The sequence below is a fragment of the Lepus europaeus genome, chromosome 9, assembly GCF_033115175.1.
Source record: "Lepus europaeus isolate LE1 chromosome 9, mLepTim1.pri, whole genome shotgun sequence".
Lineage (NCBI taxonomy): Eukaryota > Metazoa > Chordata > Mammalia > Lagomorpha > Leporidae > Lepus > Lepus europaeus.
This window is the reverse complement of record NC_084835.1, coordinates 95,219,163-95,233,610: the sequence shown is the minus strand read 5'-3', so window position 1 is coordinate 95,233,610 and position 14,448 is coordinate 95,219,163. Positions and strand designations below refer to the sequence as shown.

Sequence of the window (14,448 nt, the reverse complement as noted above, 5' to 3'; positions counted from 1 at the left end):
GGGAGAGGTGGTGCATTCCTTGGCTTGGAGGTGGTGTGAGGGTGGCTGGGCGGGGAGGAGTGTGGGAACAGAGCTGAGGTGCGCACAGAGCTGCAGGGCGGCTGCTGGAGACCTGGGAGTTGAGCGTTCGGAATCTTGTCCCTTGGGTCATGGGGATTCTCAGAAGGTGCTGGAACAGAGGGAGGGTGCTAGTGGCAGTGTTGGGGCTGCCTGGGCAGGGAAGGTGTGAAGGCTAGGAGACCAGCCGGGAAGCAGTTGCCTTCTGAAAATTGTAGTCATGGTTGTGGCCTCCGTCTCACGCTCCAGAGGTTGGGGGGCCATGACCGGGAGCAAGGGGCCCGCAGTTGTAGCTCATGAGATCTGGTTGCATTTTGTCTTAAGGTGCATGGCCAGCTTTTGGTGACCTGGGCTGTGTGCTGTGCGTGCAGAATTAAGCTCTCAGCACACGGGGTCCTCAGAGAACGCAGGTGTCCGCAGTGTCCAGTGCCCTATGCCCCACATGGTCAGCTCTTCTGGGGTGGACCCTCCCTGGCGATGCCTCATCTGAGTGGGCACTCAGATGCAAGGGTAGATCATGCAGGTGCCCACAGCTGCTGTGACTAGAGCTGTGGACACACCCCTGCACCTCACTCTACCTCCGCTGGCCTCCTCCAGTGCACGCGTTCCAGGATAGAGACCTGTGGCTCCGGCTCTTTAGGCTGCATGGGAAAGGATCTTGGAGGTCTGCATTTTACGATACTCTCAGGGTTTGTTGTGTATAAAAACTTCATCACTGAATAATTCACAGCGACAGCAGCGGCTCTAATAATATTAAAGTACTGGGTGATGGAAACCTTGTTTGTTGTTTGTTTGGAGAGTCCGGGGAGAAGAGAGTCAAGGACAGGAGGAAGATGTGCAGGCTCTGGGATCCGACTCTGGCTTGACCACTGCCTCTGCTCTTCACCATAGCTGGGCGGCTTGGGGCCGGCTTGTGGCACAGCAGGTAAAGCCACCACCTGTGACACCCCCATCCTGTGTGGGCACCTGTTCCAGTCCAGGCTGCTCCACTTCCAATCCAGCTCCTTGCTAATAGCCTGGGAAAGCAGTAGAAGATGGCTCAAGTGCGTGGGCCTCTGCCATCCATGGGGGAGACCCAGAGAAAGCACTGGTGTTAGCCTGGCCCAGCCATGGCAGCTGCAGCTATCTGGGGAGTGAACCGGCAGATAGGAGATCTCTCTCTTTCTCTCTCTCTCTCTCTCTCCCTCTTTCTCTGTAACCCTTTCAAATAAATCTATATATGTATTTCTTCTTCTCAGACTCTGAAATGGGGATACTTTTTTAAAAAAAGATGTATTTATTTATTTGAGAGAGTTACACACAGAGAGAAGGAGAGGCAGAGAGAGATAGAGAAAGAAGTCTTCCATCTGTTAGTTTACTCCCCAACTGGATGCAACAGCCGGAGCTGTGCAAATCCGAAGCCAGGAGCCAGGAGCTTCTTCCGGGTCTCCCATGTGGGTGCAGGGGCCCAAGGACCTGGGCCATCTTCTACTGCTTTCCCAGACCACAACAGAGAGCTGGATCGGAAGTGGAGCAGCCGGTTCTCAAACTGGCACCCATAAGGGATGCTGGCACTGCGGGTGGTGGCTTTACTTGCTATGCCACAGCACTGGCCCCATGGGGATAATCTACTTTCCTCCAGGCTTTCCAGAGGACTTGAAATAGCATCTAATTCTATCACAGTTTGAATATTTTAAATATATATTTAATTCACTGTCCTGTATTTTAATAACACCTCGATTCTTGGAGGATCTTGTGAATGAAGGTGGCCCCACTCTAGTGGACAGCTCCACCTGGTTTTCAGTTGCTGCTCTGAGATGCACTTGTGCCTCGCGCTCTGAGATTCCCCTGGGAGTTGGTTCTAGGCAGCCTGGGCAGCTTTCCCTGCCCTCAGATGGCTGTAGAGGCCATTACCATGGGTCAGGGATGGAATTACGCAGTTGGAAGTTGCACAACAGGCCTGGCTCGGCCGGGTTGCCAACAGCGGCCACCATGACCGCATTGAGAAGCTGAGCCCCAGTGAACTTGTCCCAGATTTCATAATGAGAGGCTCCAGGCAGAAGGTGTTTTCATTTTAACAGACACCCAACTTTTGAGGAAGTGTGGGCAGCAGGTGGCCCCATAAACTTAGGCTTGGCGCCTCTTCGTAACTGAACCCAGCCTTGAGTAAGTCAGTTTGATGATACTCCACGTTCATAGGCAAGGGTGTGCAGATTCTGCAAGGCTGATCGAATCCAGGAGGCTCCCGTGGCTACTCCAAATCCTGTTAGTAATCGCCAGTTTAGCCTGGGTAAGCCGGTGATCCCCCCTGTTCCTCCCCACTGGGACCGGCGCCTTCCCCGGAGGGCTGCTCGAGGGGACCACAGCCGGAGGAGCGGTGGCGTCGATGCCCGGCCGGGGTAGGTGATGGGGAACTCACCCAGGAGGTGGCCGGTCATCTCGGGCTTGATCTCCACCTGGTTGAAGGTCTTGCTGTGGTGCACGCCCACCACGCTGCCCACGTCTCGGGGAGGGTGATCACGTCCTGCAGGTGGCGTCTTCACCACCTCCGGCTTCTCCGTGGGCGGTGCCTCCTCCTTGGCCTTGGCCAGGTGCTTCAGGTCTGAGCGCTGCTCTCACTGCAGGCCTGGCTCAACCCCGGGCGCTGCACAGCGCATGAGCTGCTGTAGGACATGGGCGGCAACTGGTCAAGGTCCAAGCCGCTGTAGGCTGCTTCTTCTGCTCCACTTCCGCCCTCTCGCCAGCTTCCCGGAAACGCATGCCCTTGATCTGTAGTAAGTGCCTGGCTAAGATGCTGCTTGGGAAGCCTGCATCCCTCATCGCAATGCCTGGTTGCCCATCCCTGCTCTGTTTCCTGCTAATCTCATCCTGAGAGGCAGCAGGTGATGGCTCAAGTGTCTGTATCCCTGCCACCCATGTGTGTTATGAAAAGCTTACGCACGGTTTTCAAATTCTTTTCCACCAGAATAAACTTGTCTTTTAATTCCATTTTCCATGGACTTTTAGAAGTACCCTTGTACGATATATTGGTTTTGAATCAAAAAACATTGGTAAACCAAAAGAAGGCAACAAGCTTTTATGCCACCTCCAGCAACCACCAGCTGTATGGCATAAAACCTTACGAAGATGGACCTGCTGCTGTACATCTCCCTAGGTAGCCAGTTTTGTCACTTGCTGTGTCATGAGCTACTTTCTATGTCATCATATTTCCTGCTCAAGTTTTGTCATAAATGCTGCTTAAGTAGTCTCTGGGAGGGCCTGGCCGGTGAGGGGACCCCGGGGTCTCTCCATGGGTGGGAGAGGGACAGTGTGCCAGCTGGCCCTCTGTGTGTTGTTCTGTGGGAAGCCTTACTGGCCAGCCTGTTTTCAAGGGACTTATGAGTTTGTTAGCAGGCTCTTGGGCTGGGAATCGATTTGAATATACCAGTGACCCAGCTAATGGGCCAAATCCCAGGTGGGAATATTATTGTTTTCTTGGCTCACAGACAACCTGGTAAAAGCTGTTAGAGTCAGACAGGCCTGGGTTTAAATCTTGACTTGGCCACTTGTTAGCCACGTGACCTTAGGCAATCCACACGTGCGGTCATCTCTAAATGGAGAGAATGTGGTTCCTGCAGGAGGCTGTGATCCGAATGGGGATCCCGCAGAACAAGGGCCTGGCTGCTCGCAGGTGCCCATTAGATGCCTTCCTTCCCAGTAAACCAAACCCGAGTTCTCTCCAAGAAATATTGCTGATGTCTTTGAAGTGAAACTGGATCGCTTCAAGAAATGAATAAATGAAGAACTTATTGAATGAGAAGAGAGCCAGAAGGCAGCTCTTTTCTGAATGGACTAAGAGCTGCACCGTTGTTTGCTTTGGCCCCGGGCTCCATCCTGAGTGTCCTGAGGTTAGCTGCTTCCTCTATAGGGTCTGCAGACCAGAGAGGGTGGGAAGGGAAACAGCAGCGCTCAGCAAAGCACGGATTGAGTGCCTCTTGTGTACAGCTCTCTGCTGGCAGGGCCCCAGGGGAACTAACTCCTCAGCCCGAGCCTGGCTGCAGAATGGGGTGGGTGCACGGGCCGGTGGGAGGTGAGCTGCCCACCCAGGAAGGGGCACAGGGCATCAGAGGAAGCAGCTCAGCTCCATGGTGATGTTTTCTGTCTAGGACACTGGGGACATCTGAAGTGGTTGCCTCGCCACAGACAGGCACCGAGGCCTGGAGAGTGGCAGTCACCTGAGGGTAGCTGCTCCCTGCTGGGGACCACTTCCTGTCCCCAAACCACCTGCTGCCCCGTTCCCTTAGCTTAGGGTTTTTTTTTTTTTTATTAAATGTTTTATTGAGCATCTTTTTCATGTCTGTTTTCCCCTGTTTTTCTGGTTGTTTTATTCTCTGGTTTTCAAGTTAAATGTTTTTATTATTATTTTTTAATGGCTCATTCATCTTTCGGGGCCAGCCAGCTGCTAGCTGCGTCCTTGGAAACTCTGTGCATTGTTGTGTGACCGTGGCTCTCCACCAGGGCAATTTTGCTGCCGAAGTCTGGAGACATTTTAGGGGTTTCTGTTTGTTTGTTTTTAAATTTATTTGAAAGGCAGAAGGCAAGAGAGAGAGAGTTCATTGGTTTTCTGTCTAAATGCCTGGAATGACTGGGGCTGGGTTCAGCTGAAGCCAAGAGCCAGACCTCAGTCCAGGTCTTCCAGGCACCCAATCCCCTGAGTTGTCACCTGCTGCCTGCTAGGTCTGCCTGTGTCAGCAGGAAGCTGGAATCGGGCTGAAGCTGCGAATGGAGCCCAGGCACTCTGATATAGGAGCAGGTGTCTTAACCGGGAGGCCAGACGCCCGTTTCCAGAGTTGCTCATGGGCACAGAGGAGGGGATGTTACCCAGCATCCTCCGGTGGCCAGGACAGAGTCCTGCCATGGAGAACTGTCCAGGCCCAGCTGTCCACAGTGCCAGGGTGAGTGGGTGGTTTCCACCCATTCCGCCACAGCAGTTTCTCCGGAGCTGATCCGATCCGAGAAACACATCTCAGGCCGAACTCGTTGGGCAGGTGGGCAGGCCCAGTGTTCTGCAGCCAGGTGTGGCTGCTTGCGGTGCAGCGTCTGTGTATGACGAGAACCGAGCAGGACTTCTCTGGGCGCGCTGCCCGGGAGCACACCTCCTGACGTCTGTGCAGGACTCTCTGGACGCACTGCCCAGGAGACACCTGCTGACGTCTATGCAGTGGGCAGGTGTGGCGAGCAGCCTGCTGTGGCCGGGGAGGGTGGATCTGGTGTGTTGGCAGGGGTGGGTTCTCTACCTGCTCCTTACCCAGACTGGAAAGCGTCCTCTGCTTCCAGCACCGTCTTGCACTCCTACCTCTGCTGTCCCTGGCCCTCCAGGCCTGAGCCTTGCTGAGCTGGGCACTGGGAGTAGATCTGCTTCTTGTAGGCAGACACAGCTTTCTTTTCTGGCCTAAGCTCATCTGTTTTTTGTCTTCCAAAAGGTTGTTGCTAGTTCCTTCTCTCCCCACTTCTCCACGTCCACGTTTGTGTTGATTCCAATTTATTATTATTATTATTTATCTATTTGAAAGGTAGAGTTACAGTGAGAGGGAGAGGCGTAGGGAGAGAAAGAGATTTTCTATGCACTGGTTCACTCCCCAAATGGCCACAGTAGCCAGTGCTGGGCCAGACCGAAGCCAGCTTCATCTGGGTTTCCAGCGTGGGTGCAGGGGCCCAAGTACTTGGGCCATCTTCCACTGCTTTTCCAGGTGCACTAGCAGGGAGCTGGACAGGAACTGGAGTAACTGGGACTCAAACCAGCACCCATATGGGATGCTGGCACCTTAGGCGGTAACCTTACTGGCTGTGCCACAGCGCTGGCCCCTGTGTTGATTCCTTTGCTGTCATTTTAGTCAGGTGCGTGGGGGAGAGTGAGCTGGTTGGGTCCCACTGTCCTAAACCCTGGAGCAGTTTCCTTTTGCACTGGGAAACTCTTGATTGCATTCAAATCTTTGAGTGGCCTCGGAGGCGGCCAAGCGCCGGCGACTGGAACCTGTCTGGTTTCAGTGTCTAAGCTGGGAACTGAGGGCTGGTACCGCGTAAGAGGTAGAAGAACGTGCGGCTTCAACCCCACTAAACCTCAGCCTCCCTGTGTGCACCACGGGGCCCCTCGGCCCTGCTGGCCAAGATGAGGGGTGGAGAGGAGGCGTGCAGACCCCGTGCAGGCTGCAGGCTGCAGGCTGCGGGCTGAGGGCTGTGGGCTGTGTCATTGTTGTTCTCAGCCTGGTCGTCGTTAAGAGTGTTACCAGTGACAGAACGTGGCTCCCTGGTGGGCAGACTGAACCCAACGAATGCCTCAGTACCGACTGCCTCGTTTTCCGCACAGAGGCCTCCAGTCTGGCTGGCAGAGTGGCGACCAGCTGGCCAATTGGACGGGGCTCTTTAACGTCACCGACGACCACGCAGTGCCGAGCGGCAGTGACGCCAACTCCAGGTACAGACCCCGGCGGAGGGTCCCAGGGTCCGGGGAGGGTGTCCCTCAGCTCCTCCCACGTTGCTCACCCCAGGGCTCCCCCAGCAGCACAAAGCTCACTGAACCTACCTGTCTCCTTTACCATGAGGGGTGAATGGGCGTGGAGGATGAGTGGGGTCCAGTCCTGACAAAGTAGGGAATCACCAGCCCCCTCCACTGCTGGGTATGGTGGGGTGGGGACCACAGGTCCGTCTGCACTGTGGGGATTTTGTGTATCGGTTGTCAGGTGTGTGTGTGGGGTGGCCCCAGGGTGTGGGTGACAGATGTGGGTTCCCTACCCTCTGAAGTCCACTGCCTGGGCACAGATGACATTGCCCTTGGCTGGGACATAAGCCCTGCCATGCAGACGCGGCTGAGAGTTGAGGTTCGTGCCGAGAGTCAGTAGCCCAGGGCGCGGTGTGTCCTCAGGAAGGGGAGTTCAGCGGTGATGGCTGAGTGACTGCAAACAGGAGGTCCCGGGCGGACACACTTGTTGCAGGGGGGCCTGGTGGGGAGTTGTGATGGACAAGGTCTGACGCCCTCTCCGCTTGGGGCTCCTGTGAGTATTTAGTTCCTTCATTTTCGCATGTGTGAGGATGGGGTGACATGCAGATCTGTTTCTCTGGGGAAAAGGCTCAAGTTTTCCTTGCTGCGGATTTTGCCAGCTAATGATTAAGTTGACCCTGCAGGGAGAAGCTATGTGAGTTCCCAGGGACCCCTGATGCTGTGGTTCCGTTTGGTGCTTTGAAAACGTACAGGTGTGGCTCCAGTGTCAGCAGCCAGGCAAGCAAAGGGCCACAGACAGCCACGGGGGCATGGGCTGGCCACTGGCCATAGCCGGGGCTAGAGGGCACCTTATGGAGGACATAGTTTCTCCGTGTATGTGCAGCATAGCCCCGGCCACCCTCTCAGCCCCTGGGTGTCCAGGGAGAGAGTGGTCCACGGTGGTCCTTTCCTGCTGAGCCTGCAGTGCTGGCCCTTCTGCTGTGTGGCCGACGGTCCAGGCAAGTCGGCAGGTGTTGGTCTTCCTGGGCAGACTCCTGCAGCCTCCCCTTTCCTGTTTATTGTGATCAACCTGGGTCCAAGACAGCACTGACCTGTGTCCATTCAGTTTGCAATTCAGGTGCCCTTTAGCCCATGTCATTGCCTGCTGAGCCGATTTCCTTCTGGGAGCCACTGCTTGGCCACAAAATTCCCGTAGCCACAGAATAAATGTCCTGAGTGCACGTTCTAGATCTTTCTCGGGCAATGCCGATTTCAGATCTCAGTTTCTAGGAGACCCCCAGAGTACACACGGCTATAATAGACGTAATAGGTGTGTATCTAATGGTAATGGAATGGGACGGAACCACATACTGCAGATCTGTTCCTTGGTGCGTGTGCAGCTCTGCCTTCCTTACTGCGGGTAGGATGGCTCCTGGCAGCAGAGTGCAGGGCTCAGGGGAACAGCTAACGAGGGTGCCGTGTACATCATCCCAGCGAGCAGCCCTGCGTGTCTGGGACACAGGATGCTCCTCATGGTGCAGTTCACCCACTGAATAATTCAGCGTGTGCTGTATTTTGCTATCTATAGCTGCGTGGTGTGTTGAAATGTGGTGCAACCTGTTAGCATGTATTATTAACAGGGGCTTAGAAAGGAAGTCGGGAGATACCAGATCTAAGCAGAGCATCCAGAGTGGCAAGGAAGCCGGTGATTCGTACATGGCCGCGCTAGACCACAAGAAGGAGCCAGCCCCGACGATCAGTCTGGGCAGCTTCCCAGAGGACCGCAAGGGAAGTCCAGGCCCGGGAGCGCTCGTAAAGCCTGTGGTTACGTCTTCTCGTTGGACACAGGCTAGGGGGAGTCCGGGCTGGACTGGAAAGCGCGTGACTTATAAGATATGCATTGGTCTACAGCGTTAGCATTTCAAGTCTCAGTCTACAAGGCGTTGTCCGAGAAGCATCCTTAGGGAAACTGCTTTGAAGAGTAGATTGAGATAACTTTTTAAAAAATATACTTATTTATTTGGAAAGTAGAGTAACAGAGAGAGTGAGCAAGCGAGTGAGCAAGAGCAATCTTTGACCTGCTAGTTCACTCCTCAAATGGCCTCAGCAGCCAGGTCTGGGTCAGGATGAACCCAGGAGCCAGGAACTCCTTCCAGGTCTCCCACGTGGGTGACAGGGGCCCAAGCACTGGGGCTATCAGCTGCTGCCTCCCAGGTGCTTTGGCAGTGGGACAGTGGGAGCTGGCTAGGCAGTGGACAGTCGGGGCTATAAATGACGTTCCGGTATGGGATGCTGGTACACTAGCAGCAGCTTAGCCCAGTGCACTGCAGTGCCGGCCCCTGGACTGCTTTCTGTAGTCAGCGAATGTTTCTGCGTAAGCGGATGCTTTGAGCAAGAAGGCCGGCTGTGAGGACGGGTCTCACCTGGCGCTCCGACTGTGGTTGTGTTGCATCCTCTCCTGAACTGGTCTGCGACTGTGCTTCTTCAGCCGTGGCTTCCCAGCACCCAGTGTGGCACCTGGCGTGCAGTAGGTGCTCAGTAAGTGCTAAATACAAGGGCGGATGAGGCAGGGAATTAGCAAAAGCTTGGTAAGAAAGCAGGGTTTGGCTTCGGTGTTCCCAAATGCTCCCTTAGAGATTTACCCCTCTGGCAGGTTTTTCTCAGAGAGAAGTGTGTGAGGGTCGTGGCGGCTGGCTGGGAAGAGAGGTGCGCAGAGTAGAGGGGGGTGAGGCCGCAGGTCAGCCAACGGCCCAGAGTCCTTTGCGGAGCCCATCGCGGAGCCCGGCAGTTCCGGGAGGGAAGGCGGCACCCTTGGCCAGCCTGGCCAGCTCAGTGCCTTCGCCCAGTGTCGGTTCTAGGGCAGGCAGAGGCTGCTGTACTCTTGCCGGTGAGCATTGTCCCGTCCACTGCCTCAGGACATCCCAGGAGAGGTTCCTCCAGTTCCCCGGGTGAAAGCAGCGCCCCTCCGGGGCTGTGCCAGCAGCTGGAACGACTCTCAGCTTGGCCCATACCCACAGCCCACAGGGCCCCGCTCGGCTTCTGCTCCACATCCAAATCCTGTCACCACTGTGTTCCTCCCACCCTGCCTCCTCCTTGAAGCCTTCCCCGGTGGCCCCAGCCATCTGATTCTCCCTGACTGCACCTTCTGTGAGCTGTGTCCGCACAGCGAACTCTCCAGGAGGTGCACCTCCAACCTCATGTCTGCTCAGGCATTCCCCAAGTCTCCGACCTTGGAGACTTGGATGGACTCTCTGCACACACATCTCCAGGGCTCTCTGGCCCCCAGCCCCAGGCACAGCCCACAGGTGGCCTGGCCGGCCTCGCTGGCTCCTTCTTTCCAATCCCACACCAGCCTTGGCCCTTCTGTCTGAGATGAGACGGTTTGAGGAGGTGTTAAAGGCACCTCAGGGAGCCCTGTGTTCAGGTCTAAGGCAGAGCTGGGCAGGCCACGGCAGCTGGTGGGGAAGACTCCCCGAGGCAGAGGGCAGCCCCAGCCCTGGGGGAAAAGAGAGGCCCCCAAACTGATGCCACCCAGGGAGCCCTGTGTGCACAAGAGAGCCGAGCGCGTGTGCAGGGCCAGCACCGAGCTCCCCATGTGTCTGGCAAGCCCTGTATGGGATGGGTCTGGGATTGTCACAGTTTAGAGCTGGAAGGAACGGGACTGTCTTCCACTTAGCACTTCATCATGCTGTAGCGAATTGTTCCCTAATTGTTTCCAGACAGTGTCTAATTAGGTCATAAATCGCAGGGGACAGATGGCGAGTGCTCCGCGAGCGGGACGTGGCAGTCCGAGGCGCTCCCACGAAGGGGCAAGGTGTGGGTCTCACGGTGCTGCCCCACTGCCCGGCGTCACCGGGAGCTGACTGTGTGCCGGTCGCCGTGCTGGGCACCCTCTGTTAGCAGAGATGAGCGGAATGGGTTCTTGTCTTCGTGCAAGAATTCAGATGTGAGACGGAGAGCAGGGGTCAGCCAGGGAGCAAGGTTTCCGGGGGGTAGGGCATCCATCAGAACAGATGGACACCTCTGCAGATGGCAGCCGAGACAGGGTGCCCACTCACTCAGAGTGGGGAGAGCAAGGTTGCATGCTTTAATAGAGAGGATACACCTGGCAGGCCAGGTGGGCGGCTCAGGAAAGAGCTGAGAGCTGAGCACAGGGTCTGTATTCACACTGGGGCTTATAAGAGAAGGGTGGTCTGGACCCCCCCCCCCGCCCCCCCCCCGGGCAGAAGGTTTGCTGACTGTGAGTTAGGTAAAATCCCTCCCGAGGTTTCACTGTTCAGTGCTATCAGATGGGGTAGCCCACCTGGCTGGCTGGTGTGCTGGGCAGAGGGGCTTCCCCCAGGGCACCCTTCTGGGTGAAGGGAAGGCTGGGAAGGTTTCACTGTCCACTGTTATCAGACTGGGTAACCCCTATGATGCTGAGCTGAGAGGGGAGCTTTTCTTAGGGGGGGTGGGCGGGACAACTGAGGCCACCTGTACAGTGATTGGGGTGTGGGCAGGACTTTGAGGTATAAAATCCTGGGCTGCTCCCAAGGTGGGCTTCCCAGGCTGTTAAATTCCTTTCCCAAGAAACTGCTGTTTTCCTCATCTCTCTGTCTCTGTCTCTCTGTCTCTGTCTCTCTCTCTTTCTCTCTCTCTGTCTCTCTCGCACGCACACACACACACACACACAGGCTAATTTCTGACCTCCTACCCAACACGTGCATGTGTGATGGCATTTAGGCCTCCCCCTGACTATCCCTGCTGCCCCTTTGCTGATGAGGAAGCAGGGTCGCGGAGAGCTGCAGCGTCACCCTCGCCTGCAGCAGTGTCCTGGGGAGGTGGCGCCCCCTCTCCGGGCGGATCCCCCCTCCTGAGGCCAGAGGCAGGAGGCTGTGGCCAGGAAAGTGAAAGGAAAGGAAGGAGAGCTGGGGTTGGACCCGGAGCACCCAGATCTACCTGGGGATCACCCAGATCTACCTGGGGATCAGCTTAGGGGGCACCGGCAGAGGCGAGGCTGGGGAGGCTCTTCCTGGTTTCCCCTCTGTGTAGCCACATGTCGCCCGCAGTCGGTGGCCACCAGGACGGCTGGCATTGTCGGGGACGGTGCTCGCTGCGCTGGAGAGGCCATCTCCTCCACCCTGCACAGCCCCCTGCTTAGCGTGCACGTCCTCCTCCCTCGCCGCCGGCACTCAGCTACGCCTCCTGGGTTTGCTCTGAGGTTTCAGAGCCTCACAGGACACCCAGTCTGTCCCTTCGTGCGTCAGGACCCAGCCTCCATACACTCAGCTCTCCTCACCGGGATGCTGCTGTCCCCATGCTCCTGGTCAACCCGTGCCAGGGGGCATCTGTCCCCACCCCCTCGAATCTGCTCTTGTCGAGGCCGCTAGGGACCCCCTGTTTGCCACGGCCATGGTGCCCTCTCCACCCCGCTCTTCCTTGGCCCCTGCTGGCACCAGGTGGCGTGGATCCTCCTGTCCTGGGTGTGTTCCCTCCACCTAGCGTCCACATCGCTTGGCTGTGTCTGGGGTTTCCTCCCACGTGTGGCCGATCCTTCTCAGCGTCCTCTGCCAGCATCTGGACGTCAGAGCTGGCCGCAGGCCTGCCCTCTGCCCTCTCCTCCCCTCCGTCTGCCCTGTCTCCCCCGGGGATGTCATGGAGTCCGTGGTGTTTGACTCTGCTGTGTATGTCTGCAGCCCTGACCCTGCCCTGGGCTGCACACATGCACGCCGGCCACCTATGGACCCATCGCCTCCTCCCGGTCTGCTAAGCGCTGCAGCAACCTCCCCACAGCCCCCAGGCCTTTGCATTCACACCCAAGCCTGCTCAGCTCCCCACCCCTGTAAACGGCTCTGCCGCCCGACGGGTTGGTCTAAACCTTAGCCAGTGGCTGTCCTACCCATCACATCCCTAGACTATTTCATGGGCCTGTCTCCTCCCACATGGGTGCAGGGGCCCAAGGACTTGGGCCATCTTCTACTGCTGTCCCAGGTCATAGCAGAGAGCTGGATCAGAAGTGGAGCAGCCGGGTCTCGAACCGGTGCCCATATGGGATGCCGGCGCTTCAGGCCAGGTGTTAACCTGCTGTACCACAACGCCGGTCCCAACCAGCATGAACTTTTAAATCAGAGCCTGTTGCCCTCCTGCCTAAATGCTCCGCTGGGTCCCCATGATCCTGGGTGGCTCACAAGGCCCAGTTTGGCCTGGCGCTGCCCACCTCGCTGATCCTGCCTGTAGCCCTCTGCCCCAGCCACACTGCCAGCTGACGCCCCTGCTGCCGACCGGCTCTTGGTGTTTGTATCTACTCATGCCTCCCTTTCTGGAAAGTTCTCTTGCACTTCTGTACAGGGCCTCATGCCTCTGTTCATGGCACCTGTCCAGAGAGGCCATCCTTGCTGCCTGTCCTGCTGGTCATTTTTTGGGGGAAGAGCTCAGCACGACTTGGCGCTGCTGAGTGGGTATCGTCCTGTCCTCCCTCGTAGGAGCTCTAGGTAGCGTGCAGTTTGTGTGCCCTGTCCACTGCTATATTCGGACTTGAAACTGTGCCTGGCACATAGTAGGGGGCCAGTGAGAAGACCTCTGATGGAGGGGTATGTAGATGGCAACTGGGAAGCCATGGGGAAGGAGTGTTCTGGACAGAGGCTGAGCCGGGTGAGACAGGGAGGCGGGATCCGCCCGTGTCTGGGGTGGAGGAGTACAAGTGGGCAGATTTGGCGGGAGATGAGGGGAAGGAGGCGACAAGGACACAGCTCTTGGCTTAGGCCCTGGGGGACAGCTGAAGCCCTGCAGGAAGGCCCCTGGCCCGAGCTGGGGCGCATGCACTGAGCCTTCCAGACTGTTCACCTGCGTGGTACAAAGGAGAGCTTACAGGGCTCCCTGTCCTGGCCAGGAAAGTAAGGCCGTGGCGTGTGCACTTTTGCAGGGATCAGACGAGACACAGGCTCTGGGGCCCCGAGCACCTTCTGGCTGGGGGAAGGAGGTGTGGCTGTCTCATCAGGCTTCTGACGCCCCGTCCCTGCGCCCACGCCAGGAATGACGGGGCGTGAGGAAACCCCCAGGAGCAGACTAACCGCAGGACCAGCACGAGTTACACCCGGAGCATCGGGCTGCTGGCTTTCAGTTCTGCTGTCTCCAAACAGCTCTGGCGACTCCTGGCCGTGGACCAGGCAGCAGTGGCCCAGAGAGGGCGGGTGGGGGGTAAGGCAGAGCTGTGGTCCAGCCAGGGGCCCCCGCCAAGGCTCTCCTCCGCTCATGGCAGTGGCTGCGCCTGGCAGCCGTGACCCATGGAGGTTCACCGCCGGGCCCTTCTTGCCCCTTTGGCTCTCTCTGGGTGGAAACTCCAGTCCTGTGACTCTCACGCTCTGCTCTCTGGGCCCTGCTGTGCTGGCTGGGGGGGGGGGGGGGGGGGGGCTGCTCTCTCCACGTGGCAGCTGTTCTGACTCTAGAAATAGCGCTGAGCTTACTGAGGGACTGGCACCCTTGGGAAGAGGGAGAGAGGGGGCTGCCGACCAGGAAACCCCCTGACCGTGGCCGGCAGGTGTCGATGTGCTTCCGAGCATGGGTTTGAGGCTCTCAGAAGCCTGAGTTTCCCTTGCAGCAGTGCTGTTTGCTGGCCGAGTGGGCTCTCATGGCCTGAGTCTCAGGTATAACTGGAGAAGTGATACCTAGCTCACAGAGCTGTTGGGAGACTAGACAAGAACAACTTACAGGATCTGGTGTCAGGCTGCCATGTACAGCTGTGCAAGGTGGGCACCGAACAAAGATCCTTAGCCAAGGAGGCAAGTTGGTGGGTGAGCATTTGGCACAGAGGTGCGGACACCACTGGGGTTGCCCGCGTCCCATATCAAAATGGTTTTGAGTCCCAGCTATACCTCCCACCTCCTGTTAATGTGCACCCTGGGAGGCAGCAGGTGATGGCTCAAGTACTTGGGTCCCTGCCACCCACATGGGAGACTCAGAAGGAGTTCTGGGCTCCT

General features: G+C 57.2%; 1 protein-coding gene across 2 annotated transcripts in view; it reads left to right on the top strand.

Annotated features, from left to right (window-relative positions):
* ST8SIA5 (ST8 alpha-N-acetyl-neuraminide alpha-2,8-sialyltransferase 5) overlaps positions 1–14,448 on the top strand; it is a 69,204-nt gene that overhangs the window by 14,537 nt on the left and 40,219 nt on the right. Inside the window, exon 2 of one of the 2 annotated variants that reach the window (XM_062201613.1) lies at positions 6,383–6,490. The exons of the other annotated variant lie outside the window; for it this stretch is intronic. Within the exon in view, the coding sequence (XP_062057597.1) occupies positions 6,383–6,490 (108 nt within the window). The remainder of the gene's footprint in view (positions 1–6,382; positions 6,491–14,448) is intronic. 2 annotated transcript variants of the gene reach the window in all.